General features: G+C 31.7%; 1 protein-coding gene across 1 annotated transcript; it reads left to right on the top strand.

The window, feature by feature from the left end:
• Positions 1-323: 323 nt before the first annotated feature.
• LOC139528230 (twinkle mtDNA helicase-like) lies at positions 324-27,145 on the top strand. The gene is made up of 14 exons (XM_071324112.1): positions 324-466; positions 4,211-5,037; positions 6,284-6,374; positions 6,804-6,960; positions 9,651-9,823; positions 10,331-10,487; positions 12,057-12,178; positions 14,378-14,549; positions 15,819-15,953; positions 23,151-23,224; positions 23,567-23,684; positions 24,588-24,773; positions 25,933-26,058; positions 26,811-27,145. Exons 2-14 carry the CDS (start codon positions 4,383-4,385, stop codon positions 27,009-27,011), a joined length of 2,367 nt encoding a protein of 788 aa, XP_071180213.1. The 5' UTR covers positions 324-466; positions 4,211-4,382; the 3' UTR covers positions 27,012-27,145.
• Positions 27,146-27,656: the final 511 nt, after the last annotated feature.

Raw genomic sequence — 27,656 nt, 5'->3', positions numbered from 1 at the left:
TCTACATAATTCTTCTTAACTTCAATATGTTGAAGATTACAAGATGTCACATACTATGGATTTTTTTTTAATGTAAGATCAGCCAGGGACTTTCTTTACTATTAGAAGTCAGTATAGAAAGTCCCTGGTAAGATGTAAGTTAACAGAGACATATAATACAATATCTCTGGTTGTAACTATTAATACATTTTCAAAATTAAAAGGAGGTCTGAAGTGTCGTCATGTATTTAGCAGATCTTCTATTTTTGTGGGTAAAATCTTCACAGCATTAGCTGCTATCAAGAGGTGCTCCGAATAACGGAGGAATCTACCAGCAAATACAAAGATACATCAACATTGGTTTCTTTCCCCTTCACTTGTATCTCCCTGGTAAAATGCGGGTTTTCAACTTTTTGTAACAAGTTCAACAAGTTTATTATTGATACAAAATAGAAATGTCACATGTTGACATTCTTTAAATAACAAGGTATAGATAACATTAAGTTTCATAATATTATGATACGCCAAACGGAATGTATTTTCTCTAACGAGTAACGTCACGGTACCCAAATAGCACCGTGTACCCAAATTGCACCTGTTTAGCAAACACAGAAGCGGAAATCTTAGAAGATTTCCTAATGACTAAACAATTTGTATATTTATGATTTGATACTATGCACGTTTTTCAACATAGGTTAAAACTATTTACATTTACACAAAACGTTTACAGTATTTAACAACACTCAATAGATGAAGTGATTGCTGAAAAAGCAAAATGTACGTAAACATCGCCATGCGACGTCATCAAAACGTCATCTTTTTAAAATTAGCAAACTTTATACAACATGTTACAAGTATCCATTTCTTAAAAAAAAAAAGAGAAAGCATGGACATATTCAATTGTAAAAAATCAACAAAAGCTCTGTTATTCGACATGAGACAATGTGAATTTAAGCATGGATGCAATTTGGGTACTCCTCATCACAGAATCATTGATAGTTCAGACCAATTTTTCTATGATTCCATACGGGTATGGATTCAAAATTAAATTGGTGAAACCATTAAGTAAATAATGATACACCTACAAAATGAACGCATAAGGGAAACTCTTGCCTGGAGCATGAATAAACGTAGGTTAAAAAACTGTCAAAAATTATAGGTGCAATTTGGGTATACTCACGTTAACATGAGGGTACCCACATTGAACCTATTTTGACAGTTTTTTAACCTACGTTTATTTATGCTTCAGACAAAAGTTTCCATTATGTTTTTAACTTTATTTTGTAGATCGTATCATTATTTACTATATGGTTTCAGCTGGAAAACTTGTAAGATTTCCACTGCCATTTTTGCTAAATAGGTGCAACCTGGGTACTGTGATGTTATACACAACACACAGACACATGCACTTGTTTCGATGGGAAGGTCGACTACCCATAATTTATCATATATATGGATAGTCCATCTTCCCATGGATAGAAACAAGTGCCTGAGGTACTACATGGGTTTGTTACAAATTGCTGTTTTTACTATCCATCTTTACTGCGTAGCCTGTAAAGTTAAATTGAGACCATCAAATCACCAATTGATGCCGTATGAGCTCAAAATAATACAGTTATCTCCTAATTGTAATAGCATAAGATTAAGTCTCTTTGGACGAGAAAACAGAAATTACATCTGATAATGTTGATAAAAAAAATTATTTATTCTTCAATGCGAAAAAACAAGTTCAGATATATGTAATTATGTATCTTCTTCACAGTTAGTTTTTGTCAAGCCTGCAACTTTTGTTGCAGAAAGCTCGACATAGGGATAGTGATCCGGCGGCGGCGTTAGCTAACTTCTTAAAAGGTTTATATTTTAGAAGGTGAAAGACCTGGATGCTTCATACTTTGTATATAGATGCCTCATGTTACGAAGTTTCCGTCAGTCACATGTCCAATGTCCTTGACCTCATTTTCATGGTTCAGTGACCACTTGAAAAAAAAGTTCAGAATTTTTGTAATGTTGAATTCTCTCTTATTATAAGTAATAGGATAACTATATTTGGTATGTGCGTACCTTGCAAGGTCCTCATGCCCGTCAGACAGTTTTCACTTGACCTTGACCTCATTTCATGGATCAGTGAACAAGGTTAAGTTTTGGTGGTCAAGTCCATATCTCAGATACTATAAGCAATAGGGCTAGTATATTTGTTGTATAGAAGGACTGGAAGGTGTACATGTCCAACTGGCAGGTGTCATCTGACCTTGACCTCATTTTCATGGTTCAGTGGTTATAGTTAAGTTTTTGTGTTTTGGTCTGTTTTTCTCATACTTTATGCAATAGGTCTACTATATTTGTTGTATGGAATGATTGTAAGATGTACATGTCTAGCGGACAGATGTCATCTGACCTTGACCTCATTTTCATGGTTCAGTGGTCAAAGTTAAGTTTTTAAGTTTTGGTCTTTTATCTAATATTATATGCCAAAGGTCAACTATATTTGGTGTATGGATATATATTATGATCTATATGTCAGTCCCGCAGGTTTTATTTGACCTCGACCTCAATTGCAGGGTTCATTGCACAGTGTTAAGTTTTTGTGTTTGGTCTATTTTTCTTAAACTATAAGTAGTAGGTCAACTATATTTGTTGTATGGGAACTTTATTAGCTGTACATGTCTGCCTGGCATGGTTCATCTGACCTTGACCTCATTTTCATGGTTCATTGGTCTTTGTTTAGCTATCTTGGTTAATAAAATTGAGAATGGAAATGGGGAATGTTAAGTTTATGCATGTTATGTGACAGTTGTAATTAAGCTTTATTCTTAGGACTATCAACATAATATCAATGATTAGTAAAGAAGGCGAGACATTTCAGTGTGTGCACTCTTGTTTAGTTTAATCACGTGTTAATCGCATAATCAAAATCACTTCATAAAAGGGTTATGAACTGGCAGTTTTTGTATTGGCCCTGTTATAGATTCTAAATCAGCTGTACTGGCCCTCGACTACAGATATCCCTAAATCTAAAACCGGGCCAATACAGAAATTGCCAGTTAATTATATTATAAAATTTCATAAAACAGTAGCTTTATAATAACTTCATGTTCAAAACCCTCGGTTTATCTACAATGTAGCAAAACCTAAAATCATACCTACAATCTTTGCATGTACAAGATATTCATCATAAGTATTGACATGCCGTCGTTTATTAATGGAAAACCTGATTTTTTTATGCCCCCACCTACGATAGTAGAGGGGCATTATGTTTTCTGGTCTGTGCGTCTGTTCGTCCGTGCGTTCGTCCATCTGTCCGTCCGTTCGTTCGTTCGTCCGTCTGTTCCGCTTCAGGTTTAAGTTTTTGGTCAAGGTAGTTTTTGATGAAGTTGAAGTCTAATCAACTTTAAACTTAGTACACATGTTCCCTGTGATATTATCTTTCTAATTTTAATGCCTAATTATATTTTTTTCCAATTTCACGGTCCATTGAACATGGAAAATGATAGTGTGAGTGGGGCAATTCTTGTTTCTCTCTAATTCAGTAGTACTATTGCTTTTATAAATGTAAAAATGCCATGCACAGGACATAAACTGGAATTTAAAACATTATGTTATTTTTTATGAATTTGCTTTGTTTCAAAATAACAAGCTTTTTAAAAGACTAAAAATTGATAGCATAAATTTTGATGAAAATGGTTCTATCTATGTTTTTTATACTAATAACATTTTGACCTTCTTTATTTCAAATAATTATAAAACATAACAAGCATTGTATAATATTTTTTTTAAAACGGCTTTGTAAACTATATCTTATAAAATTAAGTACAAAATGTAGAGGTTAGCTCAATAAATGATCAGCAATACAAGATCTATTCTAGGCTTATGTTGGAAATTATGTGATGAGGCACATAGACCTCAGTGAGTGACACAGGCTCTTATGATTCTCTTGTTATTATTACAAATCTAATACTGTCAAAATTTTTCGCATTTTAAATTTTATAAAAACATTGCAATAATATTTGAATTTTTCAGTAGTTAATTAGGTAAATACATTTTCCCTTGATAAAAGTAAAATAATAAAAAAACACAAAACTCTGAGGAAAATTCAAAACGGAAAGTCCCTAATCAAATGGCAAAACGGAAAGTCCCTAATCAAATGGCAAATTAAAATAAAAATATTATATAATTATTCACCATTTTGATATGATATATATATAATTCAGAATTTTCTTTTTTATATTTGAAGGAAGAAAATCAACAACTAGCTCAACACTACAACTGTAAATAATAACAGAGTAATTAAGTTCAATTGGAAGGGATGAAGTTTATTTTAACAAAAGTCCAATTTCCAAAAAGATGTACTGCAAAAAGAAAATGATCATATCACAACCAAAGATAAAGCATGTGAGAAAATAAACATGATGAACATTAGTTCTTTTGTATTGAGCAGACTTGTATACACTGATTTACGGCTTATTGTTCAACATACAAAAGTCAAACATTATTCAACGTTATCTGTCAGAATATGTCATAAAAACAGTCATGACAGTGCAGTTAGAAATCTGTTAGTGTATGCATGTAGGGGGTTATCTGGAATCTCAGATGGAGGAAATGAACAAAATGTACCAGGAAAGGATACACAAGACAAATCTGGTGATAAAACAAATGATGGTAGTGAGAAAAGTTATGAAACAGTAGAAAATGTGAAAGTGGACATTGCTAAAGCAACAAAAAGTTCTAAAATTACAAAAATATTGCCAGAGACAACAGCTTTGCCTGATGAGAGTGATATCGATCCAGAAACTACAAAAACAAAGAGGTCACGAACTTCAAGTAAAAGTACTACTGAGACTAAAGAAGGAGAAAAGAAAGAGAAACAAGTGAGAAAGAAAAGAGAATCAATAATTGACAATGAAGATCTTTCAGGGCTAGATACAAATGTAAAAAATCTTTTGGAAACTTACAAACTAAGGCGTATAGCTGGACATACATGTGTTATCATTAACTGTCTTAAATGTTCCGTGATAATGAAACCTGTTGTGAGTGATGCCATATATGTCAATAAAACTACAGGTAAGACCAATTAACATGATTAAAAAGATATGTGTGTTTCCCTATCTACCCTATCATGCCTATATTCATGATATTTTAAGTTCAGATATAGCCTACCTTAAAGTTTTAAAGTTTTTTGGTCATGATTCATCAATAAGCACTCTTGAAATCAGAATTTCTTTCCCATAGACAATTTAAAAAAAAATGGTAAAGTTAAAAAAATCCTACCTACCCTATTTTTTTCAAACACTTAATAGAAAACACACATATTATTTTATTTGGCCTAATAGTAACTAATGAGCTTGTATTATAAAACAAATGGAGCTATTTCAAGATTAAGGATGTCTGCTTGTCTGCCTTGTCATGTTTTGGAATTTTTGTCAGATTTTCGGAATCCTCTGGTCATGCTGGTGTTATCCATTTGAATGCATTAACAAATTTTCCCCATGAACCCCCATTTTTCTTTTTATAAATCTTTTATATGTATAATTATAAGCCATTTGTTAAAGTCTTATAAAATTTTATTTATTTTTTAATAGTATTTGAGAACCTTAACAAGTCAATGATCAATGATGATAAAGCTATGAAAAATCAAGAGAGAACATTTTCCGGCCAAACTTCCAATGGCTAATATCTCGAAAACAAGCACATTGACCCCAATATTTGTTTTGCTTTTTGATTCCTCAATTTATTCCCTATCAATACATACTAGTTTTATGAAAAGTTATTTATTTTGAAATTGAACAGCGATCATCCTTAAGAATTTTCTAAGAATCAAGATAATAGAATACGATTTATTGAATAATAATGTTATACATGTATAATGTTCGACAGGTTAAATGAATTAATTTATGATAAATAGGATCAACAAACAAGCACAAATTTGCTGTGATATAGCATTTTTGTGCTGATTTCGGCATACAGCTATGATCAATTACCAATCAATTAATCATGTTCTAAATGTCATATTGAATTTTCACACCAAGTAGAATTGAGAGTTAGAAATATAATGATCTATCTTGAGTTAATAAAGAATAAAGTATGTAGTTTTTAAGTCCTAGGATAGAAAAAAAGAGAATGAAACAAGTCTTAATCTCTTGTTTTATGTTTATATGAATTCTAATTCACAGTCATGACATTGAAAAATATTCAATTATGCAATGAAAATTATTTTAAGTGGCAGAGACTTGAAAAGATTTTAAATGTAGCTGTAACCCTAACTTTGTCAAAATTTTATGCTTCAAGAATTTATATATTGTTTTTATAGGGTATTTTTCATGTTTTACATGTAAAAAACATGGTCCTTTGACCTCACTACAGGAAAACTTTGAAACATTGATAAAGACAAAAGGTGCAAAGTAAGTATTTTTGAGATTCTTTTTTATAACAATAAAATATTTATTCATTGTTGACTGTATACAGAGAAAAACATATACCTTAGTGTTCTCAGAAACACCCTGTAGGTAAATAGGAAATTATGGGAAACCGTAGCACCACATTCATGACACTATCTTAGTATCTACAAATGTATATCATTGTCTATGAGAAACTATTTTTTTTTTTATGCTATAATACGGATAATATTGTAGTATATTGACCATCCTAGATGATGATATTTTATTAAATCTGATAAAAAAATAAACAATCTTTATACATGTTATATACATCGCAAACAACTGAGTTTGAAGTTGATATAATCTTGTTAGTATAATTATAATACAATTATTTTTGTGTAAAACTGCATATTATATTTTCACAATATTAGTTTGTATGTGTACTGTTTTCAGAAAGAACTTTGTGTGTTTTAATGACAAAGATACATACAATGTTTATGATTGGTCAATACACAATGAACAAGCAGAGGAAGCTCTTCGTAAAGGTGAACAAATGAAGAAATTTAAAATAGAGGAGTTCAAACAGATTGCAGAAATACTTGGATTTGAAGTAAGAAATGATTTCTGGCCTTTCTTTTTCAAATGATATATAAATTCAGTGTTCCTACCTTCCCTAAATAGAAGGATGGCCCACTCTTGGTGCCCTTTACCCTGCCTTTCTGCCCACCAGAGCAAAAGATTTCCCCCTCTGCCTTTTCAAACTGTATATTTTAATGTTGTGGTGTTACACAACTTTTAAGCATTAAGCTCTTGGAAACATTTTTAAACAAACAACTTCTCATAATCTGAATGTGCCTATCTGAAGTCATATTCCTGTAATTCAGTGTTTATCTTTGACCACTGTCTGTTTTGTACATAAATAAGTCTATTTGATTTCTTGTTTAAAATGTTTGAAATATTGTCATTTCAGAGCTTTTTATACATATTGTTTTTATACGACCGCAAAATTTGAAAAATTTTTCGTCGTATATTGCTATCACGTTGGCGTCGTCGTCGTCGTCGTCGTCGTCCGGCGTCCGAATACTTTTAGTTTTCGCACTCTAACTTTAGTAAAAGTGAATGGAAATCTATGAAATTTTAACACAAGGTTAATGACCACAAAAGGAAGGTTGGGATTGATTTTGGGAGTTTTGGTCCCAACATTTTAGGAATTAGGGGCCAAAAAGGGCCCAAATAAGCATTTTCTTGGTTTTCGCACTATAACTTTAGTTTAAGTGAATAGAAATCTATGAAATTTTGACACAAGGTTTATGACCACAAAAGGAAGGTTGGGATTGATTTTGGGGGTTTTGGTTCCAACAGTTTAGGAATTAAGGGCCAAAAAAGGGCCCAAATAAGCATTATTCTTGGTTTTCGCACAATAACTTTAGTATAAGTAAATAGAAATCAATGAAATTTTAGCACAAGGTTTATGACCACAAAAGGAAGGTTGGGATTGATTTTTGGAGTTGAGGTCACAACAGTTTATGAATTAGGGGCCAAAAAGGGGCCCTATTAAGCATTATTTTTGGTTTTTGCACCATAACTTTAGTATAAGTAAATAGAAATCTATGAAATTTAAACACAAGGTTTATGACCATAAAAGGAAGGTTGGGTTTGATTTTGGGAGTTTTGGTCCTAACAGTTTAGGAATAAGGGGCCCAAAGGGTCCAAAATTGAACTTTTTGTGATTTCATCAAAAATTGAATAATTGGGGTTCTTTGATATGCCGAATCTAACTATGTATGTAGATTCTTAATTTTTGGTCCCGTTTTCAAATTGGTCTACATTAAGGTCCAAAGGGTCCAAAATTAAACTTAGTTTGATTTTAACAAAAATTGAATCCTTGGGGTTCTTTGATATGCTGAATTTAAAAATGTACTTAGATTTTTAATTATTGGCCTAGTTTTCAAGTTGGTCCAAATGGGGATCCAAAATTAAACTTTGTTTGATTTCTTCAAAAATTGAATAAATGGGTTCTTTGATATGCCAAATCTAACTGTGTATGTAGATTCTTAATTTTTGGTCCAGTTTTCAAATTGGTCTACATTAAGGTCCAAAGGGTCCAAAATTAAACTAAGTTTGATTTTAACAAAAATTAAATTCTTGGGCTTATTTGATATGCTTTATCTAAATATGTACTTTGATTTTTGATTATGCGCCCAGTTTTCAAGTTGGTCCAAATCAGGATTCCATATCAAGTATTGTGCAATAGCAAGAAATTTTCAATTGCACAGTATTGCACAATAGCAAGAAATATCTAATTGCACAATATTGTGCAATAGCAATTAATTTTCAATTGGAGTTATCTTTCTTTGTATAGAATAGTAGTTGATAATATATGTTGGAAATTTGCCAGACATGACTATGATGTCATTTTCTATTTTTATTTGCCAATAACTTAATGTAAATAACTTCATTGGAAATTTGCCAATATAAAATGTTGCTGATGAAGCTTTTTTTCCTTATCTTATCTAAAATGTTTTAGATAATGTATGTTGGAAATTTGCCAGACATGACTATGATGTCATTTTCTATTTTTATTTGCCAATAACTTTATGTAAATAACTTCATTGGAAATTTGCCAATATAAAATGTTGCTGATGAAGTTTTTTTTATTGTTTTATACAATAAACAATGTATATTCACTTTTACTACCAACCAATCTTTACCATTCAGTGATAACAAGCACTTTATTTTACATTTTAATATTTTATGATGTATTTAAAAGAGTAGTTATTGTTGCAAACTCCATTAGAAATTTGAATTGATATCAGTTTTGGAAAAAGGGAAACGGGGATGTGAAAAAAGGGGGGGGGGGGGGGGGGGGGTTAAATTTTTCTCATTTCAGATTTCATAAATAAAAAGAAAATTTCTTCAAACATTTTTTTGAGAGGATTAATATTCAACAGCATAGTGAATTGCTCAAAGGCAAAAAAAAACTTTTAAGTTCATTAGACCACATTCATTCTGTGTCAGAAACCTATGCTGTGTCAACTATTTAATTTTAGATTTAAATAAGAAGAAATCTTCAATTGATTTGTAAAATCTTGACATTTGTTTTGTGTAAAAAAACCCATGTAATGTCAAAAATTTGATCACAATCCAAATTCAGAGCTGTATCACGCTTGAATGTTTTGTCCATACTTGCCCCAACTGTTCAGGGTTCGACCTCTGCGGTCGTATAAAGCTGCGCCCTGCGGAGCACCTGGTTTCAATTAGTTGATAGTAATTTAAACATTTTTAATTTTCTTTCTGTAGAATATCCAGAAGTCTACACTGGAAAAGCAGAATATTACCTATGATAAAGAAAGACATGCATTATTGATACCCTACCTGAGTCCTGATGGAGTTCTAATTGACTGTAAATGTTTGACACCATACTTTGATGAAGATGGAGAATTTAATGGTTTATCTTATTCCTTTACTAATGGGTAATTTGTTTTCTATAACATATATATGTGTATATATAAATTAGAAGATGGGATATGAGTACCAATGAGACAATTCAATATAAGTCACAATGTATCAAAAGTTAACACTTATGACTTATACTTCAAAGTATGGCCTTCCACATTGAGCCCTGGTTTAAAAGGATAACCACAGTTCTTTTTTTGCCTTTTTGTGTTACTTAAAGCAATCACCCATGAATCAATCAATGTTCTTTCAGAGGGTGATTTAGAGGGGGCCCAGAGGGTTAATTTAGAAATATACTGTAACAATTGCAAAAAATAACGAATTTAAAAATAAAAATTGTGTCTATCTGGAAGGGTTCATCTGACCTTGACCTCATTTTGGTAGATCATTGATAATGTTTGAAAGTTGATACATACAGTAAAACCCTAATCTCAAGGTCTTTTAATTTGAAAAAAATCTGTTACGACCATTTACACAGGCGAGAGCTTTCAGTTTGTATATTTTTGATTTTACCATATATACAGATCAGGTCAGAGTTCATTATTTGGATGGAGAAAAGAAGATGAAAAGAAGAAACAGTTGATTTTAACAAAGACAGAAAAGGATGCCCTTGTGTTGCAGCAGACTACCTCAGACTATGCTGTATTATCTCTCCCTAGGGAATCAAATCTGCCACAGGAGGTAAATAAACAGATGCCTTATGATAACTGTTAACAGCAGACTGCCTCAGACTATAGTGTGTTTCTCCCATGGGACCAAATCTGCCATATGAATTAATATCAACATTACATATTAAGATACGAATTTGAAATGTTTTAGAATTATTAAAGCACAAAAATATTATTTCAGGAAAGGTTTTGATATATATAACATCCAGGCGTCAAATTTCTTCAAGTAGTTTTCTGGTAAAGGTGTGGAAGTAAAGATTTCTTTTGTATACATCAATCAGATGGATTGTTTCCAAGATGCAGATACCCCTGCTTTACCTCTGTCCATCTGTCTGTCCCATGAATTTTTTTTTGTGACATGACATCTTTCTCATAACAAGGATTTCTGAAATTTGGTTTTAGGGTTTATATAAAAGTCAGCTAAACTGTGTGATGTGTTCTCTGATTGATCACTCAACAACTTCCTGTTTACAGAACACTTGTAACATTTTACACTTAATAGCCAAGTTGAAAACTTTTGTCACATTTTTCAAAAGGGAATACAATAGAAGGATTTCTGAAATTTGGTTTCATGGTTTATATAAGTCAGCTTTACCATGTGATGTGTATATAGATTCATCATTCAACAACTTCCTGTTTACTGTACACGAATATCATTTTGCAGATGACATCCAAGTTGAAAATTTTCATCACATTTTTCTCAGGAAATACATTACAAGGATTTCTGACATTTGGTTTCAGGGTTTATATAAGTCAACTATACCATGTGATTATACCTGTCAACCTCACAGAGTGAAAATGCAGACCATGACCTGCATTGACGAATCAAACTTCAGGTCATAACACGTACAAATTTTTATTGAGCTGAATTTAAGTATTTAGGGACATTTTGTTATAATTCAAATCAAAGTTTCCAAAACATGTTCAAATGGTTGAGTATAAAAAAAAACCTTTAAACTTCAAAACATTCATAATTCTTTCATTACACTTGAAAGCTATTGATAGGTTTATGTTATGCTGCAATAACACCTTACATGTAACAAGCCACAGAACATTCATTGTGCAAGTTGTTTTTTAGGTATTACCATATCTAGAGAAGTTTGAGAGTGTTATGCTTTGGTTTGGTTATGATAAATTTCTGTTTTTTAGGTATTACCATATCTAGAGAAGTTTGAGATTGTTATGCTTTGGTTTGGTGATGATATATTTCTATTTTTATAGGTTTTGCCATATCTAGAGAAGTATGAGAGTGTTATGCTTTGGTTTGGTGATGATAAATTTCTGTTTTTATAGGTTTTTGCCATATCTAGAGAAGTATGAGAGTGTTATGCTTTGGTTTGGTGATGATAAATTTCTGTTTTTATAGGTTTTGCCATATCTAGAGAAGTTTGAGAGTGTTATCATTTGGTTTAGTGATGATAAATTTCTGTTTTTATAGGTTTTGCCATATCTAGAGAAGTTTCAGAGTGTTATCCTCTTGTTTGGTGATGATAAATTTCTGTTTTTATAGGTTTTACCATATCTAGAGAAGTTTGAGAGTGTTATCCTTTGGTTTGGTGATGATAAATTTCTGTTTTTATAGGTTTTGCCATATCTAGAGAAGTTTGAAAGTGTTATCCTGTGGTTTGGTGATGATATTCATTCCTGGGAATATACCATCAAATTTGCCAGGAAACTTGGGGAGAATAGATGCTTGGTTTTTAGGTAAGACTATTTTTAAAATTTGCTGTTTGATCAAAGTCTATATTTGTCTAAAAGTGGGACGAAAGATTCCAGAAGGACATTCAAACTCATAGATCGAAAATAAACTGACCATGCCCTGGCTAAAAAAGAAAAAGACAAACAGATAAATAATAGTACACAAGACACAATGTAGAAAACTAAAGACCAAGCAACACAAATAGGTTATCTGTACAACCCATAGAACATGATGTACAATTACCTTTTAAACTGTAAGTCTTTTACTGTGCTTATCCAATAACCTTTGCAGTAGTGAATTACCTATTGCCTGACCAGTGTAAAAAATTGTCAATACAATTTGTCCATTTAAATTGTACAATAGGTATTGTGAGAGCTATTATCAACAGGTAGTTAAATTATATTTACCTGGTTTGTTTTTGACAGAGCTAATTTAAATGAATGATAGCTAGCTTGCTTTCCTCATGTCCAAAGTCCTGAATAGACTATTCTATTTAGAGGGTGGTAAAGGGGGAGTGCTTGCACGAAAAAAAACGTGAAATAAGACATAATTTCACGTTGAACGTGAAATAATTTCTGTAATGAACGTTGCACGAAAAATAAATACTTTTATTTGAACCTTTTGTGACCTTCTTGTATATATTAACTCTTTGTTTTACTTGATATTCCCGATTTAGTATACACATTTATGATATAATTGGTTTACAGCTTTTAAAAAAGTATTTCTTGACGATCCCTGCTAAGTGTTTGAATTTTATTTGAAAAATACCGAGCACGCAACATAAGATTTTGAAAATCACTATGCACGTAAAATTAAATAAGCAGAACACGTTGAACGAGGCACCCGTCTTGCACGACTGAATGTCAAATAAAAAAGTAAAAACATGTTGAACGTGAAATAATAAACGGTGATCACGTTGCACGAAAATAACCCTTTACCACCATCTATTTAGGTATGGGACATTTTACATTTAATACACTATTTGTTCTTTCTAATAAAGATATTTATTGAAAATTTATTTATTTTGCTTACAATCACAAATAAATCATTGCTGGTAAATCCCACTTTCATAATGAAGAATAAAGCACTGAAATTTCTATTCGCTAAGCCATTTGTACTTTTTTTGATATATTGAAAATAAATTTTTAACAGTAATTCCAATTGAAGTAGATCCTGAATATTAAATGAAACTTAGCATCACTACTATTCCATTTCAGGAATTGTAATATAACATGAAAATATATCCCATTAGAAAACACCAAGCCACACATATTAGATTCACAATTAGATGGGCTATCCAAAAAAGTCCATTTCACAAACACTTTAATTCCATATCAGGAATCAGAAACTTAAAATACATCCCACATTAAAAACACCATGAAGCAAACATATATCTACTTTTTTATAAACTAAATTCACTGATTGACATTTCCATCTTGACTATTTAGAGACACAAAAAGAAATGGCTTAAAATGTCCCATATCTAAATAGAATAGTCTATTTAGGACATCGGTCATGATACATGAGGAAAGCAAGCTAGCTATCAGTCATTTAAATTTTACCTTTAAGGAATTAGTGAAGATTTTTTACTGGGTAGTTAAATGACCACCTGTTGATGAGTTCTCACAATATCTATTGTACAATTTAAATGGACAAATTATGTTGACAATTTTTTATACTGGTCAGGCAATAGGTATTTAGATACCACAAAGGTGATTGGATAATGACAGTAACTTAATTAAATAGATGTATACTGCTGAAATTAACAAAATAACAACAAAAAAACTGTTAAACAAACTGAGTGATCCATGTTCCATACAAAATAGTTAATATGTTGCTTGTAAATAATGATCTTATCTTTTAGGACATTTTTCTGATAGTATAAATCTGTTTTGCTAAAAAGAAGTCCATTTCATGTTTGGCCCAGTCGGACAATTTCTAATAATAGATATAGGAAGATGTGGTGTGAGTGCCAATGAGACAACTCTCCATACAAATAACAATTTAAAAAGTAAACCATTATAGGTTAAAGTACGGCTTTCAACACAGAGCCTTGGCTATATTTATATTTGTCCTGTAAATATGACCGATTTGGAAGCCCTTACATTTTTCTACTGGAAATACCTTAATTACATATACATCATAGATTTTAGTTTATTAATCAAATATATACCTTTAAATGAGATAATTATTTCTTATTTCAGACCTGGTGATGAATGTTCAACTCCACATGAAATATTGAAAAGTAATTTGAGTATATCACATACTTTGTCTAAAGCTAAACCAATGAAAAATGATCACCTGACTTCCTTTGAGGATTTGAGGTCAGAAGTCAAGGCTCAGATAGCCCAACAAGAATTAGTAGCTGGTGTTCAAGTAAGTATCAGCTGTATAAATATAGATTCCTACACTGCAAAAAGTGTATTACGATATTTCTCCACTCGAGACAGTTAAATTTTATTATTTAAAGCGTGAGGCTTGCCGAGGTTTTTAAATAACTAAAATTTAACTGTCGAGAGTGGAGAAATATCGTAATACACGAGTTATAGTGTCGGAATCTGTTTCTCTAATGATTTTATCCTTCTTTTTCAAAGATTTTTAGAAACTTGTGTACTTTATATGCAAAGTCATCAGGCATTGCCGCCTTTTTTCATGCCGTCACAATAGGAAAATTCAGAAAAAAACAAAACATTCAGACGTCATAATCAAATTTTTCACTAGTGAGGAGAAATATTTTTCTCACACTGGTCAGGAAATGTGAAAATAGCATGAAAACTAGAGAAACTTATTTCCACTGTTTGTATTAAGCTGAATTTTGTCTCTGAATGACCTAAGAACTGATCTGTATAACCTTCCATCGTTACTCAACAATAACTTTTTAGTTGTGATGTCAAATTTTAAATTTTATTTCAAAGTTTTACAGGAACTTGTGCAATTTTATGCAATGACGGACACATTTTCATACAAGTATAAATACGGCCATACCAAGATATTTCAAAATAATATGAATATTATTAGACGTAGTATGACTCCCAAACAAATTTCACCACAGACCAAATGATGTAGAAATGAGAAATTATATAGGTTCTGTACGCCTTCAACAATGATCAAAATCCATAACGCATAGCATGCTTTAAAAGGCTCACTTGACAAATGTAAAACGAATCACATGTGAAAACTTACAGCCTGATAAATGAACGAAAGAAATAGGATAAACAGCATCAAACGACAACCACTGAACTACAAGCTCTTGACTTAGACAGGCAAATACAGAATTTGGCTAGGTTGAAAATGTTTGTGAGTGCTCAATCCTCTCCCTGACCTAGGACAGTAGTGCATTAGCACAAGCTGCACAACATAAAAACAAAGTTTAAAGTATTTGTTTTAAAAGTTTTCATTTATCAGATCTACAAAAACAAATAAAGCAGAACTAAAAAAATAAGAGAAATTTCAAATATTTTTAATGGGATAAAACTTTTTTTTTTTTTTCATCAAAAATATATTGAGAAAAAAAGACTTGCAAATGTTTTAGTGTAAAATAACATGTTTTCCTTCAATTTGACATTATAAGATGCTATCTGTGCACCTAAATATTTATTGATTATGAGTTATTATTAATTTGATTTATAATTTGTTTACTTCTAGTGGAGGCGATTTGCCCAGTTTAATAATGTGTTGAAAGGCTTGCGTCCAGGAGAACTAACTGTCATGTCTGGTCGAACTGGAAGTGGCAAAACAACGTTTATGAGTGAATACTCGCTGGATCTCTGTATGCAAGGGGTGAGAATATTGATTGCTAAATACAGATATTTATTATCAGATTATTACATGTCATTTTTCATATCTCATGTATTATCAGCCCTAGATTCAATATCAGCCCACAAGCTGCATGGCTCGAGGGCTGATATTGACAGAGAGCTGATATTGACCGAGGGCTGTTAATACATGAGATATGATAAATGACATGTTATGATCTTTTTTATCATATGCTTCAACAATGGAGAAAAATAACAGATTCATATATTGATCCTTTTATGTGGTTCCAAAATAGAAGTTCAAAGATTGAAAAGTTCACGGACGTCGGACCCCAGATTTAGTACATTTCATATGAAATCTTTCTATCATATGCTTCAACAAAGAAGAAAAATATTTTAATATGGACGAATTGACAAAAAGAATAATTCAACAATATACATAATGAACACTGTTTGGAAAATTCAACTTTTTTAAATTAACTTTCTAAATTATGTTTGAAACTTTGTATTTTTTTTTTTTTTTTTATTATTATTATTTTACACAATATACTTTCCAGTATCCAAATAATTGTTTTGTACACTACTTTGTAATGTTTTTCACTTAAAACAGGGCATTGAGGTGTATTTTCTGAAATTTCCCGAGTATCATCGGAATGCCATGCGATAACGTTACGGAAAGGCATGTGATACCAATCAAAGCATGTGATAAACTTTTCATATCAGCCCACTAAGCACCAATTCCAAAAATATGGAGTTAATATTAATTTAATGTTATTATCATACAGTAAAAATCATATGTTATTTAGTCTAAGTATATGATAAAAATAAAATATTTGATTTTATTAACTGATTGATAATCCATCCTTTGCTATTACATGTGATCAGTTTTTGAATTGATGTAATAGGCATTGCATTTTGATCAGCATAATCAAGAAATACTTATTAGTTTGTGAATGAGTTTTCCTGCTTTAAATTTATGTTAAGTATATTATAGGGATCTCTGTCTGATTTAAAACAGTATCTATTATAAATATTTCTCTATATTTCCATTCCCCATTTCCATTCTCAACTTTATTTGTCATAGCTCTCTCCACTTATAGCCTTATTCATACAATTAAAGCAAACACCAATCCATCAATGATCTGACAAGAAAAAACGACCTGGGTTGCGTTCTATATCGTAGCAGCTACGTAGTGCTACGTAGATTTTGACTATTGAACATGTAGCTATAGACTAGACTAGTTGTTACATAGATATTGATAGCAGCTATGCTAAGTAGCTGCTACGATATTGAACTCAACCCTGATATCAGTGGAATCTCATACTTTCATCATTTTCATCCTGAAATATTAAGTAACATTTTACAATAGTCATGATAGTAATGTATTTAAACCATTGCACAGGTCATGTAAATGTTTAAGACTATTCCATGTCTATGTGATGGTGGGAAGGGAAGTTAAATTATTGAATGTTGGTCATGGGCCTTTTTTCAGTATGTGTGCTTCTATTACTATTACGCAAAATTATCTTAAAAGTGGTTTTTGGTTTAAGGGATAATTTGAAAGTCCCTTCCTACCCTCCCAAATACATTTTAATGGAATAGTTCTAAACTTGAGAATCATAAAATGTACCCATTATTTTTCTTCTCTTGGTCGATTTGAAGCAAACAATGCTTGGAGGTACTTATGTTTTCCTGTAAAAAAATTGTTGTCTTCAATTCAATTATTCTGATACAGTGAGTTCATCTGATTTTGGTTAAGTATTCATTTTATCACTGTGATATGGCTTGCACTGTTCTAGAGTTATGTTTCTGTATAAATTTAAACATTTCATAATTTGACAAACTTTATTTTGCCTCAACAAAATGTTATGAAACTGATACATGATAATTAATAAGATCAAGAAGGAATTTAGGTTGTTTGACTTTCACTGTCAAGGTTGATCTCTTTATTGTGGGTCTCATTGGGGTCTAAGCGTGACGCGGGATTGCCGATTTTTTTGTAAGTGTGACACGTGAAACGCCCAATCTCATATAAGTCATGCAATGGGATATATTGAATGCATAAGAAATAAAATCTCAATAGTTACAAACTGTATTCGTTTTTATTTTTGAAATATATTGAATTTTAAAATTGTAAAATATCTTGATCAAATCTCAACTACTTTTAAAGATACGAATATCCAAAGACAAGCGCTTTCTGCTAAACTTTTATAAACAGATTCCTCCATAACAACGAAATGACCCTTTAGGATGCATTTTTTTTCTTTTAAAACAATCAAAAAATGCTAAGCCAATTTCTGATTTTTAAACTTGTATATGTATAGAACTGATCTAAATTGATGAAAAAAGTAAGCTATGGTGTTTAAAAAAGTAAAATTTATGAGTTTAATAGATGAATATTTGATTTAATTTGTATTTTTGGATTATAAAACAAACCTTATATGTCATTATTGGTACACTACTGGTTTAACAGCACACTATAAGATTATTAACATTTTTAAGTTCGGTTATAACCCTCTATCTGATATAGATATTGTATGCATATTTTAAACATATTTTACTTAAATGATAATCAAGAAGTAATCAATGATATTGTTACGGAGGAATTCAGTTTAATCAACTTTTTTGGGAGTGAAATAATATGACGTCCTTGTTGTTATATGCATGTATTATTGAACATTAAACATGATGAAGTTCATAAATCTATTTTATGTTTCATGTTTGATAGTATCTACTCATTTATTCACACATCAATTTCTGTTACGGAGGAATCTCATATCACTTTTAGAACAAATATTTCATGTCAGTCATATATAGTTGCAAGTATAAAATAGCAACGTTATAAGTTTTAATACAAATAAACATGGACAAACAAAGAAATGTAATAATTGAAAACAATGTGTCAGAAAAAGCCATTTAAGTTCAATGTTCTGTTACGGAGGAATTAGCAAGAAAAAGTCTTTCAACTTCGATGACTGTGTCCGGTGGAAGAGAGAAAGCACGTCCACTTTTTCCTACAGGTGATGGTTCTTCTACTGTACAAAGAATCTGACTAGAATAAACCCACATAATGTCTGATTTTGATGGATGCTTGAAACTATATGCTCCCCGAAGTTTGGTTTTTGTCATGAAGGATATGTTGTAATCTCCTTCATCAATGTCAATATCAATTACTTGCCCAATATACCAGTCCTTTTGGTATACTGCTGCAATCCAGTCACCATTGTGGTATTCATCATTTGTTGGTTCTGTTTGGACATTTTGTTCAACTGCCACTGGTGTAGACACAGACTTGATTTCATGTTGTTGCCACCCCCCACAAACACTATTTGAACACAACTTGCCATCTACAAAGCATTCCTCGCAAAAGCAGGACTTTTCCCTTGTAATTATAGTAGATTCATTGTGTCCAAAAACTGAGTGCAACAACATTGTTCCTTTAATAGGTTTGAGTTCAGTAGCTTTTATGTCTATATCAGCTTGAGCGATTGAATCCTTTCCAACCCACATATAATTGATTGATGATTCAGACTGTGAAGCCCATGCAAAAAAGGACTTGGCATCTTGAATGACATGTTTGTCCCTTTTAACTGCATTGTCCGCCATTCGTTTTGCCACGGCACCTACACCATCGCAAGGACCTTTGCCGTGACCTGCTTCGAAGTACTGCCAGCTAGCAGGAACACTGAACAGTTTTACGTGATCAGCAACTACATTGAAGATATATCTGTTTCGGTATTGGGATGTCGGGCTGTCTGATATATAGTGTACACATGACATATTAGGAACAAGCTCATGTAGTTTAGGAAGCAATGACCGTAGAAAGGCCAACACTGCTGCTGCTGTATGGGATAGTTCATCTGAAATCATAGCAAATGATTTGTGCTCTATTTTGCCGTTTTCAATATTTCGAAAGTAGACAACAATAGGATGTATAGTGACCATGGTTTTGTTCCAATATGCTGATTGTACTTCGTCGTATGTGGTACAGGTGTAGTTTTCAGCAAAATCAAGCTGCGCTAATACATGGCCATTTGGCAGATTTTCCTTCAATTTGCGTATCTCATCGTATTGATTAGTAACCATGTCAACGTGTTGCCTAAAGATATCAGCACACTTTACTAATTCTTTCTTGAATTCATTAGCTTCAAGCTCAACATTTACCAATCCTATCTTTTTTCGTCCGTCACCAATATCAATTCTCTGCCATTTACTAAACCCTATTTTCTCTTTGTCCATATCATCAACTATCCTTAGAAGATCTTCATTTGAGTTTCTGTAATAAAACTTGTCTAGGGCTCTGTCACTTTTACCAAGACTTTCATTTAGTCCTTTGCTTGTCATCAGGGCCATATTTTGATGTTTTATACATAAGCACGATCTTTTTGTAGTGAATGAGACTGGCATAATATTACCTGGACGACATCTATAGAATGTAGCTCTACTGACCTTGAATGTCTGGTTTTCCAAACGGAACTTATCATATAAATTGTCTATATAATCATTAAGTATTCGTTTTGGCTTTTGTTGGTCATTAACTTTTTTGACGTCCTTCTTATTCGGCATGGTGGTACTATTATCACTGCGTTCTAAAAATTCGATGATTGCGATCTGATATTTTCCTTGCTCTTTCAGTGATCTTTTACGTTGATAGTTTTCTTTTATCTTCAGTTTGGCCATTCCTGCTAAAGTATTTCTGGTCAGTCCTGTTTCTTGAGCTGTGCAACTTAACATTCTATATTTTTTCAGGTAACAGACACTGCTAACTGAATAAATTGAACTTTTGGGTTTAGCTTTGAACTTGTACAATTTGTTAGTTTCTTTTAATTCATTTGTCATTGTATGATACAATACTAGTTTTCTTCTAACTTTATCAGCACTGGTCTTCTTTGAGATTACTTCCTGAATATCTTTGTTAGCCTTGCTTCTTGGGGAATCTGTGTCTCTTAGTTTCTTGTCTATCCTCTGTTGCTTTCTAGTTAGTGCTTGATATTTTCTTTTCAGTTTCAAATTTTCTTCTTCTAAACGCTGTAATGCATTGGTCTTTTCCAACAAAATTTTTTTTCTTCTAGATTTACTGCCATTTGCCTTAGCTGGAAAACTTAGTTTAAGCACCAATACTTCCTGATTTGAATTTGCTTTCCTTTTTCTACTTTCCCTATTACTGGTCAGCTTTTGTTTATTTCTTTTCTTTCTTTCAGACATACTTAGTTCTTTTGATGGAATGTATGCTTTTCTTTTACGTGCTCTTTCCCTCTGCAGGTATTCTTTTTCATTTTTTGCCTTTTGACTTTCTCTGAATTTTTTTTGTCTTTCGGCATTGGTTAGTGCCATTTAAGCTGAAAAATAAATATATATTCATTAGAAGGTGTGGTATGAGTGCAAATGAAACAAATCTCTATCCAAGACACAATGTGATTTGGCATTTGTAAAACCATTTAAAAACCATAATAATTGCTTGAAAATGCCTGTAGCCAGTCAGGAATACTAGGATCGTCTCATATATATTTCAATGATTTCGTAGGTGAGCGAGCTCTTGTATTTGTCGTTTATGATTTTTTTTTCTTTTTACATGCTTGCTCAGAGATTCTGCTGTCATATGTTTGTTTCAAGTACATTTTATAATTGTTTACTTTTATACAGTGTGACTTCAATGGAGAGTTGAGTCATTAGCACTCATACCACATCTTCTTTTATCTATAGCAGTGTAGATCTGGATAATCAGTGTAATACTAATAATAAAATATGCATAAACTTGTTATATTCATTAATACATAGTTGTAGTTCACATTTTGCATCATTACTGTCAATACAATTATGTTACGGAGGAATCGTGATTCCTCCGTAACATTGTAGGCTCTTTTTTATTTGTATTTTTTTCCTTCTGCACCCAAAAGTTGTTTATGTACGTTTTGGTAGTTGTTTATAAAGTATTGTTATTATGTTTTTAAGGTAAAAAATCTTTTAAAATACAAATATACTCTCTTACATATTTTTTCTCTATGAAATAATATATTTACCTTCTCAGAATTTCCAAAATAGTTCCCTTTTCTTCAAATTTTATCGTTTTATGTGGTCAAGCACTTCTTCCATTTAAACAACCCCGCTTGTAAAACTTTTAAAACCACGTGACACATGATTAACCGGTGTATGGATGAAAATGTACCCTGTATAAAATTGTCCCGTTACGGAAGAATCGTTTCGGAGGAATTTCCAAGCAGTTTTTAGTGGTTTTTTTTCAAAAATGCTGCTTAATCAAATAGCATCAAAGCTTGTATTATGTCGAAATAGTATGATTGGTTGGAAGAAAAAGAGAAATTCTTGTTTCTATATTGTACCAATGGTTTAGCCTACGGTTACGGAGGAATCATTTGATGAGCATAATTGGTAAAATGGAAAAATAAAGAGAAATTCTCAGAGATAGCTTGTTTTAATGGACAGATTGAGATACTAACTCAAAATTCAACACTACTAAACCCATAAACAAACATTAAAAGCACTGAACCTGTCAATTGCTCATTTTGAAATATACTCAAATTACCGTTATGGAAGAATCGTGAAACTGACGACACACGTAAATTATTGATAAACATTTTTTTTTTGAGTTTTGATATTATTTTTACTTTCATATTCGAAAGTTCATATCAGGATCATTTGGATTTAATAAAGAAAGAGCATGAAATTGGTGCACAGGATAGTTTTTTTCGGCTGCATATTCCTTATTCGAAATTGGCGACATGGCTTTTTTACAATTTTGTAGAGTTTAAGATCGATATTTTTACGTTAATTGAAGTTTATTATAGTTGAAATGTTTTTAAAAGTAAATTTACATATCATGAGATTTATTATCGACCCAGAGGCTAATCAAAAAGTATTATCTTTTCCACAGTGGACCCATTCAAACTCATGAACCATGTTTGCACGACTTATATGAGATTGGGCGGAAAGTCAAATTATTGTGTCGTGAAAACGGGAAATGAGATCTTTCGGGACCCTGGAAATGACAAAAAAAATGAGAATTGCTTAGTTACATAGTGTAAGCGGGATACGGGAATCTGACAAAACAGTAAGCGGGATCTGGAATCGGAACCCCCCAATGAGACCCCCTTTATTAAATGAAAAATAACTGAGTGTGCAGTATATTAACAAACAGATCTTCTGTGCCTCATGGACACATTCTTCTTTAATTTGCATTGCTGAGTTAATCTTTATTATTTTTAGGTTAATACACTATGGGGCAGCTTTGAGGTGAATAATACAAGACTGGCTAAAACAATGTTAATTCAATATGCTAAGTAAGTATTCATCATTGCAGTGTTTATTTGAATAAGAAACTTTAAGGAAATTGTATAATGGCTAATGAAAGAGGTTCTTGAGGGCATATGCGGAATGGAGTTAAAGGGTTAAAAATAATTGTGGAGACTCATTCGTCACTGAAGAGTGATGTGATAAATTATAAATATTAAATAATAAATGGTTAAAAAAATCAGGATGATTGCTTAAATTTGAAAATTAACAACCCACATACTAAAAAAGAATGTTTATTGCTGAAATAGAATCTTTTTTTCTTAATCTTATGCTTAAATATTTTATACTAACTGAGAATTGGTTTAGGATATATTGTTTTATATTTTCAGGAAGAAACTCTCTCCAGAAAATTTGAATGAATTTGATCAATTTGCTGATGAATTCCAAAAATTACCAATGCACTTTATGACATTTTTTGGTCAGAATGAAATAAAGAAAGTTATAGATGTAAGAAATATCTGTTAATTTGAGAATAATTTATATATAGAAATAAGAAGATGTGGTATGACTGCCAATGAGACAACTCTGAATCACATAAAAGTAAACACCATACAGCCTTCAACAATAAGCAAGCTATAAAAGGCCTTGAAATGACAAGTGTAGAACAATTCAATCTAGAAAACTATCGGCCTCATTTATGTACATAAAGCATTTCATCAGCAGGTCATATCTAGCACATACCTTTCTAAAATACTAATAAGTGAAATTTTTTGGGTAAAGTTTGCTCAAAACTCTTTTGTCACTGATTTGCTTGGTATATTTTCCAGGTTTCATATCTACCCTTGAAAACACAAACACCATAGTGCAGTGAAGCAAACATTCTTTCAACTACTCAGATATTCAAGTTACTAAACTGTGTCTATCTATTCTATAATTATTTGAACTGCAATAATGGTTCTTATTAAATACAAATGTGTTCTATTGCTCAGTACATAACAATGTTTAATTTTAAGGTCCACATTGCAAAATAAAAGCAATCTCTACTCTTTTTGGCTCACAAGCACTTTGGTTTTATATGTAATGTATAAATGAAATATATGTATAAATGTACCTCCTACATGAACAATTATGAAAAGCTTGTGTACAATTTCAATAAGAAAAAGCAATTAAAAATTAGTAAACAGCTTTGGGTTACAAACATTCATAGAATTCACTTTTCATGATTTAATGACCTTAGAACAAATGTTTAATTGACTGCACTGATTGAAATAGGAATGTATATTAAGTTTACTTTGTCTTTTGCTGACATGAAAAATAACCAAGATTCTCTCTTCATATTTGACTATGTTAAGAAATGAACAAAAAGTCATTTGAAACCTAAATGTGTAATGAATATGTATTTTCTTCCAGACCATGGCACATGCAGTATATATTCATGATACCCAGCATATTATAGTGGACAATTTACAGTTTATGATGGGGAGTGACATGGATGTTACTGATAAGTTTTCCAAGCAGAACTTAGTGTATGCTGCCTTTAGAAGATTTGCTTCAGAGCACAATGTTCACTTAACATTAGTCATTCATCCCAGGAAGGTCAGTATTTATTATTTTTTATACTTCATTTCAAAATGCCAGATTTTATTTGTTTTATACCAGGGAGATAATTTACTCTATCCCATGGCTGCGCAGGGTCGTGATCAATATCGTAGCGGCTACGTAGCTGCTATCAATATCTATGTAGCAGCTAGGCTAAATATTCGTTCAATAGTCATAAATCTACATAGCCACTAGGATATTGAATGCAACACAGGAGACAGTTAGTTGAATGTCACTCCCTCGTGCAGACCAATCAAAAATATGAATTTAAAGGACAATAAATTGAAATTACATCAAATAATAAAAGACAATGCTTGAGTTCTATGTTGTGGCTCAGAACTTTTTCATTGACTGTCAAAATAAAAGTAACACATCTTGCTTCACCTCTGTTGTTTTTTCTAATACATGTAATGTTCTTATATATGTGACGCCACAGTAAAGAAATTTAAATTTAAAATTTAACTGTAAAAGACAAAAATAAAAGATAATTCAGAATAATCAAGTCAATATCACATGGCTTTGCATCAGTTGACAATGTTTTCTTGGGGTAACAATCTGCTCTATCACCCTCTCAGCTATGTGTTATTTATGTATGGTCCATCTGGACCATTTTAGCTCTTAACCAAAGATTGAATTTTAATATAACTTTTAGATAATATTTTTTATGTAACTGTAATGTGCATGTGCCAAGTTTTTGGAGTTTCATTTACACAAAAAAATACTTTTCAATTTCATATTATTTGTGTTGTACATCTCTAATCCACAACTCCTTCTTAACCAGTGAAATATTTCAGTCAAACCTTTGTGTTAGTAGTCCGATGTACTAACCACTACAACTACACCTACACAACTATTCCTTAAACTAGTGAATTCTCACATTATAATAGTTTGTATTCATTTCTATGTAGTTACTTTTTAAGGGTTCCCACATCAAAATGTTAAATTCTGATGTCAAGTGGATATAGTGAGAGAGATATAAATTTTCAAGCTCCACTCATACTACTGTTTAGATTTTTTATAGGGTGGTATGCAGAAATCAGAGATATATTTGGGGGAGAGATATCATTTTTTGAGATTTTTTAGTACACGAAATCTTTAGATAATGCTTATATTTTAAAATGCATCTAAACTGGTGTTTTACATTATTGGTTAACAGGAAAATGAAGATACAGAATTAACAACAGCATCCATATTTGGGAGTGCCAAGGCAACACAGGAGGCAGACAATGTTATCCTCTTACAGACGAGTAAAACAAAACGAGGAGGCAAAAAATATATAGAGGTATGCTAATGTGTAAGGCCATGTGAGAGGTATGCTAATGTGTAAGGCCATGTGAAAATAAATTACAAGTTTACTAAACAACTAGGCAGTGTGAGGATTTGGACATTGTTTTATAATTTTTGACAGTAAAAATATGCACACAAGGTATAAAATGGGAAACAACTCTGTTTGAGTGTAAGTTGTAAATTTTGGAAATAACGTCAATTGTTCTGAGTGATAGGTGTTGAGACTTAGAGAATTGGATATGATTGATAAAAAAAGCTGGCATTGGGTCGTTTAATTAGGCCCCCACCTTTAGGCGGGTCGCCCTATAGTGATCAGTCTGTCCTTCCGTCCGTCCGTAACACTTTAACTTTGACTTGACATCCATTTTAACCAACACCAGAGGGTGTGTCATGATGTATGTACAACTTCCTAGGTCAAAGGTCTGTCTGTCTGATGTAATAACTTCAAATAATGCTTCATATCAGATTATCCATACAACTTATTTACCCCACGTTATTGACAGCGGGGCCCACAGAGATGGCTCCCATCTCAATGGTATCTAGTTTTGACAATTAATCAACTTTATGTCAATTTTTAATAGAGTTAATAATATTTTGACTTGTAGATAAATTGATTGGGTATATTGCATGTTTTTTAATAGTCATTAAATAAAATCCACAAATCATAACACTTCTGACAATGAAAGATAATATTTTTTTTTTACAGTTCTTAGAAATTTAAATTCTCTTATTTATATAATTTTATAGGTTACTAAAAATAGATTTGATGGAGAATTGGGAAACATATCACTGAAATTTGACCCAGAGGACTTGACATTGTCTAATGCTGGAAAAAAGGAGAAAAAATCATTAGAAAGTAAAATATCGGACGAAAAGACAGAGTATGAAGATTTTACTGACGAGTATGAAGATGAGGAGGAAGAAAAACAGAAGGAATTTATAATGTGATATCGTAAAATCGAATAATTTTAGATGGACAGTGAAGTTCTGGTAAAAAAAGGGACCAGTCTCATTCTGTCAAGGATTTAGTCCACACTGTACTTTTATTTTTTGTCGATAAAGTCAAGGGCAAAAGTATTAAGATCTTCAAACATATTGCATTACATGTAAAATAAGGCAACTACATGCCGTTATGTTATAATTAAAATTTTGCTCATGTGACACAGAGAAGCAGGTGAAAACGTGCCTTCTCAATATGTAATTACAAATGCAAATTCTGTCCATGTGACTTAGGCATAGAGAAGCAGGTTAACATATCTTGCCATTTGTTATTAAAGCCATTGTGTTCAGATCAGTTCAAGGGTACAATTGTATATGTTATGTATTGAAAGTTTTATTAATTTGTAATTTTTAAGAATCTGTCAGATGCATAGTACATAAGGTCAGATGTGTATTATATAGAATTTGTATGTTATATACTAACTGTATTCAGACAGTTTTTCTGTCAATAATATAAATTTTACATTTTAAATGTAGCACTGTTAATCTATACCTGCCAATTTTTCTAATCTAATTTTTATGTAAGAACTCTTTTTAAGAGTTACAAGTTTCATTGCATTTTTGATACATGTTTTATCTCCACAAATACCATTA

This window comes from Mytilus edulis, chromosome 6 (genome assembly GCF_963676685.1).
Source record: "Mytilus edulis chromosome 6, xbMytEdul2.2, whole genome shotgun sequence".
Classification (NCBI taxonomy): domain Eukaryota; kingdom Metazoa; phylum Mollusca; class Bivalvia; order Mytilida; family Mytilidae; genus Mytilus; species Mytilus edulis.
The sequence above is the reverse complement of the archived record's forward strand: the minus strand, read 5'-3'. Positions and strand labels throughout refer to the sequence as shown.

Excerpts from the sequence above, each read along its gene's own strand:
- LOC139528230 (XM_071324112.1), top strand. The coding sequence starts at position 4,383 with ATGATGAACATTAGTTCTTTTGTATTGAGCAGACTTGTATACACTGAT. Across the intron at positions 14,550-15,818 it reads AATTAGTAGCTGGTGTTCAA|TGGAGGCGATTTGCCCAGTT; the intron begins GTAAGTATCAGC and ends GTTTACTTCTAG. Across the intron at positions 26,059-26,810 it reads GAGGCAAAAAATATATAGAG|GTTACTAAAAATAGATTTGA; the intron begins GTATGCTAATGT and ends ATAATTTTATAG.